General features: G+C 33.7%; 2 protein-coding genes and 1 pseudogene across 2 annotated transcripts; 2 read left to right on the forward strand and 1 right to left on the reverse strand.

Moving 5' to 3' along the window:
* Positions 1-10: 10 nt before the first annotated feature.
* LOC123888133 lies at positions 11-1,104 on the forward strand (annotated as a pseudogene).
* A 2,723-nt stretch (positions 1,105-3,827) lies between these two features.
* LOC123888134 (GEM-like protein 5) lies at positions 3,828-6,710 on the reverse strand. Its single transcript, XM_045937095.1, has 3 exons — positions 6,132-6,710; positions 5,060-5,334; positions 3,828-4,345 (listed from the first exon to the last, which is right to left on the reverse strand). Exons 1-3 carry the CDS (start codon positions 6,493-6,495, stop codon positions 4,139-4,141), a joined length of 846 nt encoding a protein of 281 aa, XP_045793051.1. The 5' UTR covers positions 6,496-6,710; the 3' UTR covers positions 3,828-4,138.
* A 2,086-nt stretch (positions 6,711-8,796) lies between these two features.
* Positions 8,797-13,398, forward strand: LOC123888135 (cysteine-rich and transmembrane domain-containing protein WIH2). The gene is made up of 2 exons (XM_045937096.1): positions 8,797-9,274; positions 13,057-13,398. Exons 1-2 carry the CDS (start codon positions 8,943-8,945, stop codon positions 13,103-13,105), a joined length of 381 nt encoding a protein of 126 aa, XP_045793052.1. The 5' UTR covers positions 8,797-8,942; the 3' UTR covers positions 13,106-13,398.
* Positions 13,399-15,071: the final 1,673 nt, after the last annotated feature.

Raw genomic sequence — 15,071 nt, forward strand, 5'->3', positions numbered from 1 at the left:
GCTTCAAATTCATACTACTATAAAACTCAGTCGTGAAGTTAATTATAAGATGGATAGACTCGTCGATGTGGTTGCCACAAATGATCACAAGGTAAAGGTAATGAAAACATTACATATACCTAATGATATTTTCTTCTCTATTCTATCAAAATTGTCTATTAAATCTTTGAAGCGATTCGAATGTGTATGTAAATCATGGTCCCTCTTATTTGATAACCCTTATTTCATGACTATGTACCGCAACTATTTATTAACAGAAGATCATCCTTGTTATGATGATACGTCAATCCTTCTACATACAGCAATTAGTACTTGGGACGTTGGTTATTGGAAGGACATATTTGTATTGTATTGTATTTTTGGTGAGAAGTTTGAGGTCAAATTAGATTGGCCTAGTGTCAGAATAAATTCCATAAAACGGCTAAAAACAAACTATGATTCTGGTTTTAATATTTCAAGTCCTGGTAGTGTTCATGGAATTCTATGTCTGTCTTGTGTAATGGCAATGCATATTATATTGTGGAATCCATCAACTAAGGAAGTTAAGTTCATTCCAAGACCTGTTAAGTGTGGAAGTGAGAAGGCATTCAATATTAATGGATTTGGTTATGACCCTGTGATTATAGAGTGTTGTACCATGTAGCAAATAATGAACAAGCTAATATATCTTACAAAGGATTTTGGGAGATATATAGTCTGAGAAGTAACTCGTGGAGAAAACTTGATGTTGATATGCCTAATGAGCGGATGAATTATGTACAATTGTACATGGATGGACTCTCTCATTGGATGTGTAAAAGTAAGACACATAATGAAAGTTATTTGTTGTCATTTGACTAGAGCAATGAGGTTTTCATAACAACACCAATACCGTCGGACATGAATGATGATATTTCAGATTACATTTTGGTGTGGAGTCACTTGGTGCTATTAAATGGTTCTATTGCTTTGATCTTAAAGCACAATAAGACAGCTACATTTCACATTTCAATTTTGGGTGAACTCGGGATAAAGGAATCATGGACTAAAATCTTCATTGTAGGGCCTTTACCTTCTCTCGGGTGTTTTGTTGGAATGGGAAAGAAGGGTGATATGTTCTTCACTAAAAAAGACGGAGAAGGTAAATTAATTTGGTTCGATTTAAATACTCAAATAATTAAGGATCTTGGTGTTATAACATATAGATTTTATCGTAACATAGTAATTCATAAACAAAACCTTCTTTCATTTGAAGGATAAAGTATTTAATGTTTTTTTTTCTTCTTTTTGTTTATTTCAGTGTGGTTATCAGAATTTTACATTGTAACTGAAGTTGGCACTTGCTGACTGAGCGGGTGTAGGCTGTTGGTCAGGGGTTCGATCCTTGGCAGCAGCAATTGTAGTATTTTCTTTGTAAATAAGTTGGTGGTACTTATAAACCATCAACTTTTTTAAAAAAAAAAAAAAGAGCAACATATCTCTGTTTTAATTTTATTACTTACTATACAATTGCAATAGCTTTCCTAATCAATTCTTGCTTATGAGGTCACTATTCTATTGCTGCACTATCTTACGAAAATGTTTACTACTTTTGCAGAATAAATGACACTAGGATTTGAATTTAGGAATTACCTTTTTCTACTATGTTATACATCAATCTTAAAAGATTGTGACTTTGAGTTATTTATTTTCTCTTTATTTATTTAGAAATTGCTATTTCATTTTCCTACAAATTTTGTTATCTATAAAATCTTTGTTTATAAAAAACTATTAAAAGACCCGTGCATTCGCACGCATTTATCGACTTTTATTCGATAGTTAAGTTTGTCTGCACTTGAAAAAAATACGACCGAAAGATATCTCCCAATAAAATTTACACTATCGAAAAATATATTTCAACCTCCGGTAAGATTTGCACTATCAAAAAATATCTTCTAATAAGATTTGCAGTACCAAAAGATATCTCTCAAAAGATATACTCTTGTTTCGGGTTGATCCATTATCGAAAAAATTATATCATTTTTGTAAAAATAATGTATCAATTAAAAACATAAAAAAAAATCATTTAATTGAAAAGTAAAAAAATATAGTTATATGTGTTAGCATAACAAAAAGGTCATATTTACCAAAAAAAAATTTAAAAATTTAGTTTATAACTTATTAATTTGATTTAATTTCTTTTATAAGAATCAAACTTGAGTTTAATTGATATTTAGTGCTGATGTAAAAATTATTTACACATACAATTATATCTCAATAAAATTGATAATTATGAGGAACTAATACATCAAAGTCATTTAAAAAAGATCGAATAAATGAAAATAAAATAAAATGGGTCGGATCGGCCTATTAGCCCACTTGGCCCGTACGGGCTGTGCCGGGCTTATAAATATGTGCCCCAATAATAATTGGAATGGGTCGGGCTAGCCCATATATATTGTCTGACCCACTGAGCTGGACCGAGATAGGTCATTTGACAACTATACTTATAATGGAGATGTGGGTAAGGTCCCACATTGGTTCTTTCTTTGCCCTTAAGTAATAAACTAATAATATATGCGGTTGTCAAAAGACTTGATGTAAATGTGTAAAAAAAAAATACATGATGTATTATTTATGTGATGAGTTATACTTACTTATTTCCGATTATCTCTAATAATTCCCTTTAATTAATATTCCTCTATCTATTAAAAAAGTTGGGATGTTACAATTTTCTTGCCCTCGGCTACATAACGTAGCCAAATATATAAAATTGAGAAATGATGTTTGAACATCAAAATATTAATTGTAGAGGATAAGAAATGGGAGAAACAAGAGTAAACACATATATGATTGACGAAGGGTAGACATTGTTGTTTGAGAGATCATGAGAGAAAATATAGGGATACGAATTACCTTCTTGGAGATTTAGTTGAGAAATATAACATAAATTTAGTTGAATCTATTTTTATTTTATTTTTTAAAAAATACTATGAGAATTTGTGGATCAGGCCATGTAGGCTTTTCCTTATCGAGTCGGGCTAAGTGGACCAGGCCGGGCCGAGCCCTTTGTATAACCTGGGCACCTGGCCCCCCGGGCCCGACCTACTTGCTGACAGGCTAAGTGGATCATGTCATGCGTTTTCTTGCTTATTGTTTGTAGGCGTGAGAAAGAAAAGGGATATGTAGCTATTCTGACTAAGGGAATACTTCTCTACTATTGCATGTGATTCTATTGGTTAAAAGTTTCTCTCCCGGCCCCTGTTTCTTTTATACTCTGAATTTTCCATTTTACTCTTGGAAAAACTTCGGTTTGCAAAAACCGATGTTTTTTTTTTCCTGGAAAACAAATTTCGGTTTCTAAAAACCGAAATTTACTCTGAATTTGCACTAAAAAAAATTTAATTTCTGCGAACCGAATTTTTCTGCAAGGACAAAATTAGAATATTGGAGAGTATAAAAGAATCACGGGGGTCGGGAGAGAAAGCATCTTAAAAGAAAGGTGAGTGGAGAGTCTCAACTGAAGAGTCGTGAGAGAGGGAACACGTGATAGAGAAAGAAGTTTGGAATAAAGGAAAATATTGACAAATGGTTTCTATCACTCTTTTGGCTTATATGACAAATCGGAAAAGTTACTCAATTTCCAACTATAGCCTTCACTTATCACCAAGATGAACTGTGTCCTTTGAATTAATCATTTATTTCCAATTAATCCTTAATAATTACCTCCAATTAATATTCTTCTATTAATTAAAGTCGAGATGTTACAAATTATTTGATTTGGTTATAATTTCAAATCCGCTAAAATTTCGAATTACTCATTCAACACACACTCTTTAAGAAAAAGCTCAATTTGCAAAAACAATCCATAAACAACGATGTTACATTTTAGGAGTATAGTGGTAAGGAAATAACTAATGTCAACAACCTTTAAGTTTTTATGAACTAGAGGCAATCCCCACCTTACAAAACAAATATCACATATTAACGGTAGAGTAATGAAATTTGTCATACTGATACACCCTACAAAATTTAGATAATCACCAGCCGGTAAATAATTTAGATAATCAACTACTGATTCAATGCACAAAATACAAAATTATACTACTTTTTAATCAAGAACTTGAAACAATCACAAACACACTCTAAAGAGAAATGGAGAAAATTCCAAGCTCAAGAACTAGTTACTTGATGGTACAGCTACACCTGGTACAACAAAATGTGAGACACCTTCTGATAGGTTCTTTACTGCTTTGTCATAATTAACAAAACCCATGAACCAGAAATCATGCCCATCAACTGTCACAATCTGGATATACTTCTCTGATTGATTCTCCCTCATGATCACAGGATTAACTGTTCCAATCTTCCCCAAAGGCACCATTACCTATTATTATGAAACAAAACAGGTCAGATTTCATGCACCATATGAACATTCATTTCAATTTTCATAGTTTAATGACTATGTAGCTTAACTGCTTAAGTGTTAATACAACTTTATATATAGAAACGTGATGGTAGGATTTTTTCCCGCATCCTTTGCGGTTACTGCAGTTACTAATCTCTCGGGTCTTGTAGAATTCAAAATAGGCAGTAAACTCTCCCTAAGGGATATATAATATATTGAACTCTCTTATCATTATTCTTAGAATTTGGGCTAAGTTTAAGAGTTTAGGTTGAGTCTAACTCAATCCCTACAAAAAATGTCTTGTAAGGTGAGAACTATCAACCACTTGTATCGCATCCAATGTGGCCATGTGAGACTCTTAACACTCGTCACGCTTAAGATTAGACATCTAGTGTGTGACTCGAGAGACCCAATAGTGGTGACCTGATAATAGATGATCCAACGAATTTTATATACACTTTAATATCATCTTAAATATAGACTTTAATATGATCTTAAAATTTGGGTTGAGTCTAATTCAACCTCCACTAAAACAAATTGAAATCAACCCACCACTTTTAGAATATATCTCATTCATCTGTTGTGGCGCTCTAACAATTATCCCGCCATATAAAGAATTTTATATGAATTATCCATCTAGTTTAACTAATTTTGACAAGGAATGTTGATAAATAAATATAATAAATGGAGTACCTTGTAGTAGCTCCAAGTCTCTTGGCCTGAGGGTGCAGTGAAACTCAAGGGGCGATCACTGCAAAATGCTATATGAATATTAGACAAGTAAAGGGTTCCTGCAACAGGCCCTGTTGTTGTTGAAAGGTAACAAGCAAATGTCTTCTTCAGCTTCTCATTTGGATAGGTAGTGAATATTTGTTTGTAAAGTGACTCAAATCCACCCTCTGATATTGCTTTTACAGTAAGATTCATCTTTCCCATTGCAGCTGAAGATACTGAAGGGCCTGTTTTAACTGCAAATCACAGTAGTAACAGAAAGTCATATAAAATTCGAAGATTTAGCTAACCTTTTAAGTGTAAGTTTGGATAAGCTGTGAGTTAGACAGAATCACAATGGCACCATGATTTTGTAAACGCTCCAAAGTGTAGAAATTTAAAATCACGGCGGCTCACTTTGATTCTGGTGATCACACCGTCAATCGAAATATCATCAAAGGACTTTACGCCAAACTACTACTCCTTTAGATAGGATATACAATGTTAAAATTGGGTATAAAATTTACAAAATTCAAAAATAGTTTTGGAAATTGAAAATACTAGAACACATTAATTCTTCATGATAATTTCAAAATTAAATTGTCTCAAAAAAAACTAACTTAATATAGAGAATTTTTAATTATAAATATTAATCTAAAATTATTAATTTCAATTTCAATACCAAATTGTAAGATGCTACTATATTAGAACTAAAGAATTTCACAATTCTCTTAAAACTAGTATGACTATATTTGAAAAAATAAAAATAGCTGGATAAACTAACGAATTCAATTTGCACTGTGTTTGGTAATATTCGGTAAAATTAGCGGTTTAAGTAGTTTATAAATATTTTTTGGTTTTTACCACCGGTTTAATGGTTTGGGGCATCAAGTGGTTCCAGCCATCCCTCCCGATAAGTAGTTTATAAATATGAAATTGAATATAAAAAAAAACAGATATTAATCTATCTAATCTAAATAAAGAAGAATTAATGAAATTGGTTAAAGTTTGAAATCATATATATAAGATGAAGTGGAATAGGAGAGTAAGTTACGATTGTGCCAGACGTTGTTGGCGGTGGCTTCAGCTTTTTTACTCCAAGAATCAAACATATGAAGAATTGATTCCATGGGACTATTGCTAGGTTTTTGAACAGGACTGTGTTGAACATAAGGATGATCTTGTTGATAATATTGAACCTGAGACTGTTGTTGTTGTTCATGAGTAGAAGGAGTTTGTAAAGCTGCTTTTTTGTTGTCTGGATGACTACTTGGTACAGCTGGTGCTCCCATCATGTGTGTTCCCCAATTCTCAGTTGTTGTAGCAGGATTTTGTGATGATGATGATGATGGCGGTGGTGTTGGTGTTGCAAATGGATTTTCATGATCAAGTGATTGGTTGTTATTGTTGTTGTTCATCTTGAATGCGATGCGAGAGGAAGAGATAGTAGTTAGATTAGATTAAGAAAAAGGTTGAAGTTGAATAGAAAATAGAAATGGTTGTTTGATTTTAAGGGGTATCCTACGCGTTTAAGGGAACAGTGTTGGAACAGAGTTCAACCAATTTCACCGACTATGTTTCTTTCTTTGCTTAGCCGCGTCATCATCGGTGTATAAGTCGACAATGTTTCTGCTGACGGATTTTCGATTATTTTCATTTTATCCATTATACTGTAACTGTAGTATAGTTTTGAAAAAATAAATATAAAAATGTGATATTAAATAAAGTTAATTACTTTTTTTTTTTTATGAAAAAGTTAAATTACTTTTATACATTGTAAAATATTTTTAAAAATTAGTAATTGAAGAAATGAAAATAATTAAAAATAGAGATATCTCAACTCCTAATATAGTGTCGAATTTATTTTTTTTAGGCAAAAGAAGCACAGAGGAAGCCCTCTGCACTATCCAAATATATTAAAAAGAAAATAAAAGATAATACAACAAACTGGAGGGACATCAACCTAACTCAGTTAATCTTCTTGTAGCAACTAAAGATAATACAATTAATTTCAACTACGAGTGGTTTTAGATCCAATCCTAGCATGTAAAAACCAAAACAACATAGACACATCAAGCGCTACCCAGTGAACCCGCGTGCGGGAGCGAAACTAAATAACAAAAAAAAAATGAAGTGTCTGCGTTCATTGAGGTATGAAACGGTGAATGAACTTACCGCCAACACGGCCAAAAACACGTATCACAACCCCCTATGACTAATCACAGCAGGCAAATGACCCTTTCGAGTCAATATATTACTTTGAACAAAGTTAAAGATGATCCCAAATCCTCTGTCACGCGGAAGCAAACCCGAAAACACTGAAACCTGCAGATCTCAGCAGACCTAAGAAAGAACCGGGTAACGGGAACAGGTAAACCAAACACCAATCAACAAAATTGAAACCACCAACGACGAAGCGACGCTGCAAGGCTTCACTCGATACATCAACAAACCACAACCAAGAACTCCCGGATAACCAAATTGGTCTCTAAAATAATAGGAATTAAAATTAAATGTATACCAATTTGCACAAGATGAAATTTTTTTTTTTATATATGACCAAAAAAATCAATAATTTTAACTCAAAAATATATTCAATAATTTTATAGGTCGAAAAATATATATTCAACTCAAAAAATGTAATTCTCATTCACCTTTTATGTTCTTTAGCTTACAAAATATATAAATGATATGAGTAACTGAAACGTCGAATAAACTGCAAATTTTCTAAAAATAAATTATTTAGGAGAATCCAAATTTGATTACTGATAAGAATAGTTCTTAACTAAATTTTATTTATCTCATGATCGAACTCTATATGCGTGAGGAAGGAAGGATAAACATACTCATAATATATAATGGGATGACTTGAAGCACACATTTTATCATAACCTCCTTACCTGCCTTAGACAATACTCTCCTCCTCCAAGAGTTCATTTTCTTCCAGATACAATCCTTGATGTAAGAGAATATTGTTTTATTACTCCTTCCTATCATAGACGGCAAACCAAGATATATACCTGTTCCTAAAACATGTCGGACACCAAGTATACAGGATAAGTCTTCTTTATCGGCAGGAGACATATTGCGACTAAAAAATACTTCGGATTTGGCCAAATTAATTTCCTAACCAGAGGCTAGTTCATAAGTATGTAGAATGCTCATAAGATGATTTACCTTTGCTAGACTTGCCCTGCAAAACAAGAAACAATCATCCGCAAACAGAAGGTGAGACACCTCTGGGCGCCACCACAAATTCTTGCTCCATGAACATCACCCCTCCCAACCGCCTGGTGAATAAGATCAAGCCCTCCGGTACCAAAATAAGCAGAAAGATGGTCTCCTTGTCGCAACCCACGACCTGGTATAATCGGTCCAACTCTGTCATAATTCATGAGTACTGAGTAATTGACAGAGCTTCACACATCATTATCCAACGTATCCAAATGTCACCAAATCTCATTCTAGTCAGAACTCCGCGGAGAAAGCCCTAGTCCACTTTATCATAAATTTTGTCAATATCAATCTTTAGTGCTAACTCTCCTCTGTGCCCTATAGTTTTTCTCTTCAAAGCATGGAGCACTTCGATGGCAATAAGAGCATTATTAAGAATCGATTTACCTTCTACAAATATTGATTGCTCTTAAAAAACACACTTATCGAGACAAATCTTTAACCTATTAGTTACGAAAACAAAAACAAAAATGAGTTACGAATTAGGTGATTTGTTCCAAAAACGTCCCTGAATTTCATATATCGTCCAACGCATAGACAACAAGGAGACAAAAAAGGTGGTTTCATGATTTCATCATCCCTTCTCTGAAACCCTCTTCTCTTCCAAAATCCAAACCCTAAATCCCACAAAATGAGCAACTACCAGAAAGTACCTCAAGACCCTTATCCACCTCCAGGTTACGGATCTCCATATCCACCACAAGGCTACCCTGTATCACAACCGCCACCTGGTTATCCATCAGCACCACCGCCACCTTCCTATGAAGGCTACCCTCCTCCACTCCCACCTGGTTATGGAACAACCTACCCTCCTCCTCGTCCTCAATACGAAAGCTATCAAGGCTATTTCAATGATGGATATCCTCCTCCTCCACCTCCTCCTAATTATCATTGTCACCATGTCCAACATCATTGTCATGATCATAATGAAAGCTCCGATTTTGGTTCTTTCTTCCAAGGCTGGTATGTTTTTTTTTATCATTCTATTCTAATTCTCTTTTTGTTACAATTAGATTGATTTAGAGGATTGTTTTTGTGTCTTGATTTTGTTTTATGTTTGATAGCTTTGGCTTAGGGATTTTGTTTAATTGTCATGTTTGATAGATTAATCAACATTTTAGAGAAATAGTAAATGTCATGATGAGACCTTTTCTAGGTTTAAGGAATTTTGGCTTGATTATATGATATAAATATTTGTGATGGATTGGTCATCATACCTACATGATTGTAAAGTTGATTCATACGATAGAATGGTACGATGCTCAAGTAGAATCACATGGACTCGCATTGATTTGCATTGATTGGCTCAAGATGATTGAATGAATTTCATGAAACATAATGGTTATTATCCCTAAAGTGATGTGTTTAATTCACTTGTTGCTTACAAAATATTTAAACTGTGTCGTTTTGGTTTGCTTGATTAATAAGTCTAACGAGTTTATGCATTGAGTCTATGAACTGAGTTTATGGAGATTTCAAGAGATTAAGTAGACTCGTGAATTTGAAATCCTTAGAGATGTATAATATATAAAAAGTTAGGGATGTAGGATGCAATCAAATGAAACAAAGATAAAGAACAAAGCTAACAGCTCAACACAAATATTGGTAATGATAAACTACCTTAGATACAATGTGAAGTCAAAGATCATAATTTGGTCCCAAAGAGAATGTGTCAAAGATCATAATACAATCTAGAAGGTAGCAAACTAGGAATCGATAAAGCTAGAGCTAATAAGAAAAGTTAGGGAATTCTATTTTGTTTGTTGGCCAGGGAAAAGTGAAGAAGAATCAAGCAATGTAATTTCGCAGTAATTGAATGCTTTGGAGCTAACACAATTTGCTAAAATCCTAAGTTATGAGTAAGAAAATTAGGTAAGCTTCAAGATTGGAGAAAGTGCGCTTTTTATGAGGATTAAGAATTTAAAATTGGGTAAAATAGCTCAAAGACCCTTGTTAGCAATAATGGTAATGATAAACTACTCAAGGTACACGTGGAACTCAAAGATTATAACATGGAACCACGCAATAATAGCACGTAACTAGTAGAAGCTAAAAGCGGAGCAGCGCTTCATCACTACAGAACACACAGTAGTTTAGCAGTTTGACGTATCTGCCACTATGGCGGTTGTGGCTGAAATAACAGTTGTTGCAACGGTTTTGTGGATGGTGGAGGTCTAAAAATAAGCCATATAAACAAGTCATTGTGGCCTATGACACCACCGTGGCGGGCATCCCTTCACAATTTGCGTATGGCGGTTTTAAAAAAATCTGCCAGGTCATTCTACCATGACCACCACCAGTTAACCACACCAGAGGCGAGATAGCGTCAGACACACCTCATAATAAGATTGAAAATTCTGGGAAATAAATTAAGATTTAAATGCTAGGGCTTTTTGTGGGGTATTTTAGGTATTTTGCAATTTCATAACACCAAAACAACGTTAGGGCTTCTCCTACCTCGCTTTGATTCCCCTGTGCTGTCAATTTTCACCCTCCCCGTCGGTCACTACTATCCCGCTATACCATTTTTGTTTTGTTTGACTGCTATCTGAGAATGATTACACTTAGCGGCAAGTAAGGCAACTCAAAGCTATTGCATTGCATACATGAAAAGACGAGGAAATTATTTTTGGTTTTTAGCCAAGGGAAAGTGGTGAAGAATGAAGCGAGTATATCAGGAATTGAAAGCTTAAGGGCCAACACAATTTTCTCTAACCCCGAGTTTGCTAAAAGTATGCTTTGTTTGAGGTTTTAGAAGTTAAAATGAGATGAGATAACCCAAAATTAAATCCATAGCCATACCCAGGACCAAGACCAAGAAGACCAGGAGGCCCAAAAACACGAACGAAGGAGATATTATGGAAGATCAACAAATGGTTAATGATCAATACAGATGTGATAGTCAGTGGCTGGTCAACACTCATGCAACAAGGGGTGTTTACTGCACACACAGGAATTGGTAGTAGCATGTGGGGTTGTATCCAACATTTGGTTGCTGCAAAACTTTGCAGCATGGAAAATGAAGGACAGCAAACCTAGTCACAGAATGCCTTCTTGAAAAAAGTGATTGTTGGTGGGGAAGTATAGATGACCAATGCAGTTCAAACCTTTCCAATTAGATCCTCTTGTTTTTTGCAAGGTGCTACTGTTTGAGAAAATTGTGAAGGACATGAAAACCGTGGCCATGAACAATAGTGTAGTCGCTAGATCAAAATTATCCCCGATGATACCAAATCCGGTGCAATGCAAAACAAGAATCCTAGATCACTTCTATGCCCTCTGGGTTGGAGTACTCCTCTGGTTATGGTTTCAGATTCTCTTAATAGAAAATGAAATTTCGATACTATAATAATGTAGAAAAAAATCTAATGTTTACACTGGTGTCGATGATTTAACATTGGTTTATTTGTGGACCTAACATAACCAAACATCATAATAAGTTAATGCTATTTTTTATTTACTGAAATGAGATAGGATAAAATCTCCAAATAGTAAATAATCTTGAATTAAAAACCCTATATTCTGAACTAAAACTCGAAAACTACTTCCCATTTTACATCACTGGCCTTGGATAAATAATAACATACGCTGCCAACTCACCATTACTAACATAAGTACTGGTGCGGGAAGTTCTAAATGCATAACCCTTATTATTTAGGGAGAACAGCAATACACAAAGCATTTGTCAATCATATACTCTTCACTGGGGTCTGCATTAGCGAGACAAAGACAACTTCCTAGACTACTTGAAGTAGTTTCCATTTATGTTAACATCAACCATGGCTCGATCTAATTGTATAGGAAACACGGTGACTTGTGTAGCCTTGTAGATGGCCATAAAATAAAACTTACACCGGCTAGATCAATGTCCGCTATCATGTTCTGTACTAGAGATGTTCTGAATAACTACAAAATTTTAGACTACCATGTGTACCTTTTGGCTATATCTCATGTTGCTCAGAATTTATTTTTCTTGATTTTTTAATGTGCAAGCAAATTTTTAATTCCTGTTAGAAACACAATAAAGACTAGAATGAGTAGAGTCAGATTCTCTTTTTTCATTGAATTCCGCTTCCTGTCTTCATTAATTTCATGTTTCACTTCAAATTTAGGTGACCTTGAACCATTAGATCAAAATAAAATCAAGGGTCAAATATAGCTAAAATGCTAATTTTTCTGATGTGACCGACTCTTCTTTGTTGAATATGATGCAAACTTCGTTCTTTTCTTTGCTTAATTAAGAATTTATATTTGAGTTATCTGTTCAAATTTGGTATTCTTATGCCAAGCTTTTATTCCAGAACTTTGATTAACAATTGGTTTAACAAACTATCTATCAAAGTTTAGGAGGAAATACCAATCGTTAGTTGGTTCAGTGGTGATTGGCACTGAACTTAGTAGGGAGGACAACAGTTCGATCCCCCGCAACTGCGATCGGGAGGGGGCTGGAATCACTTGATGCCAGAACTGACTTCCGAACCAGATTAAACTGGTGGTGAAAGCCAAAAAAAAAATAAAAAATTAGGAGGAAATATTGTGTCACAATACAAGCTTTCCTTAATGTGCATAAATAGTCGGTTTATTTCTCCAATTTACGACTAAACAAGAATAATCTATGGAGTTTTTATTTCTGCTTGAAACATGAATTTATATTACATGAAATCTTTTTAGGTTCAGTTTTACATCATTTGTCCTTTATGAAGTTAATTTGAGAGTATGACTTATCTGTTTGTTCATATATGCAGCTTGACAGCGCTTTGTTGCTGTTGTGTACTAGATGAGTGTTGTTTTTGATGATCACGTTGAAAGCTGTGTCTTCAGTTTGGTGCAGTTGGTTTGGTTGGTTATAGCTCTCTCTGGATAATGTTTGCTCAAATGTAATGTCTTGCTTGATTTATGGGGGATATGGGACAGTGTTGGTCATTCTTGTAACTCTTGGTTTTTACCCTTACCCTTATTTGGGTTGTTCATAGTTTCTGTGTTGTGGTCTTTGTGAATCTCTGTATGGATCCTTATTATTATCTATTGGAAACTGTAAACGGCAGTTTTTTTTTCCTTTTACTCTAATAAACAGCAGTTGTTGTGTGGAATTACAACCTAAAATATTGATATTATCTTGATTGATATCTTCTGTAAACAACACTTTTTTTTTCTTTCTGACTAGATTATTTAGATAACCTCTGGATCCTCCCCCTTCAATTATGTACAAGAGTATAGTACACCAGTTTATGATAACCATCCATGTATTTTTAAATAGTTATTCATTATTTTTTATTCTTAATACTCCTCTATTCCAAAATTCTAAAATGAGTGATCAGTTTGACTACATGTACTATTTTCATATCTTGTATTTGCTATATTTTTTTACTAATAAATAAAAAAAAATATTAGCATATAAAATGTGAGATTTATTTCGACAAATATTTTCAAAATATCAACTTTTTACCATTACACAATTAAAAATATTAATGGTCAAAGTTATGTTTTCAAAAAATTTACTAATTGTGTTTGACAAAGATGGTTAGACCCTCTGCTCTCATCCTTGACTTGAGTTCGAATTTGAAATTTTACAAGGTTATATGAAAATTATTTTTTAAAATCTTCAACAAAAGGTTATATGAAAATTATTTTTAAAATTTTCAACAAGTTAGTGGTTCCTATATGATCTTGCATAGGAGTATCTCTCTTAATTTATTTTTTTAGGAAAAATAACTTATGAATTTTTTCTCTTGGAATATCATGCCTTCATCATACCACCACATTGGGCAGTTGTTGGCCACTGTAATTGATGTGAACCTAGGAACTTTCCAGGATTGATTTCAAATTTTCAAAAGATTCTAGATGAAAACCACTGCTGGTGTGCACAATCAAGAATAAGAATATGGGAAAAATTTGCAAAAGTGGATTAGAATAGAAGATGAATGATCGCCAATGATTCAACCAAGAGCATTTTAGAGAGAATTTCTCTAATTCAAACAAGTATAAAATCTTATAAATTTTTATCCTTATCCAAAGATTAATTAAAAACGTGTCACCTCCAATTTATAACTACTATTCAAACTTAAGGCTATTCACACCCCCTCTATATTACTAATCGACCAACAACTCGAGATGAATATTGGATATGCATCCTCTTTACACAACTGTCATCATTGAAAGAAAAAAAATACAACTAAAAATATAAAAATTCAATTCAACAACAAATTTATTACACATCCATGAAATTTAAAATAAACAAAACACTTGAAATATTTATCATTGAGCTCTCCAATAAATTTTAAACCAAAGTAGTGAGCTTTCCTTTCATCTTCTCTTGGAGCCTCTTAGCTTTGTTTCTTGTAATAAGTAATAACATAAAAAATAAATAAAAAAATTATGTTAACCCAGAGTTCGGGCCGTGAGGTGAATAAAATATGGGCGAAAATTGTTCTCAGTTCTCCCAAACAATTTGTGCTAGAGAGAGCTCATAGTAATAACATATTCTTATTGTCCCTAAGCTTCTTCGAAATCCTTATGAGAGCAGCAGCAAGTTTAACATCCATATTAACTATTGGAGAAAACAAGGTTTACAGCACATGTTAGCATAACCCTTGATATAGGTTCGCCGCAAAAATATTTGAAGTTGTACACTTCGAATACATACAGAAAATCAGAGAGGGTTTTCAAAGTAAAATGCTTGTGATTTATCAGAGATGCATAAGCTCAACATGCAAGATGAAGGAGAATTGTGCATCATAGAATAGAAGTAGATAAACCAAGA

This window comes from Trifolium pratense, linkage group LG6 (assembly GCF_020283565.1).
Source record: "Trifolium pratense cultivar HEN17-A07 linkage group LG6, ARS_RC_1.1, whole genome shotgun sequence".
Classification (NCBI taxonomy): Eukaryota; Viridiplantae; Streptophyta; class Magnoliopsida; order Fabales; family Fabaceae; genus Trifolium; species Trifolium pratense.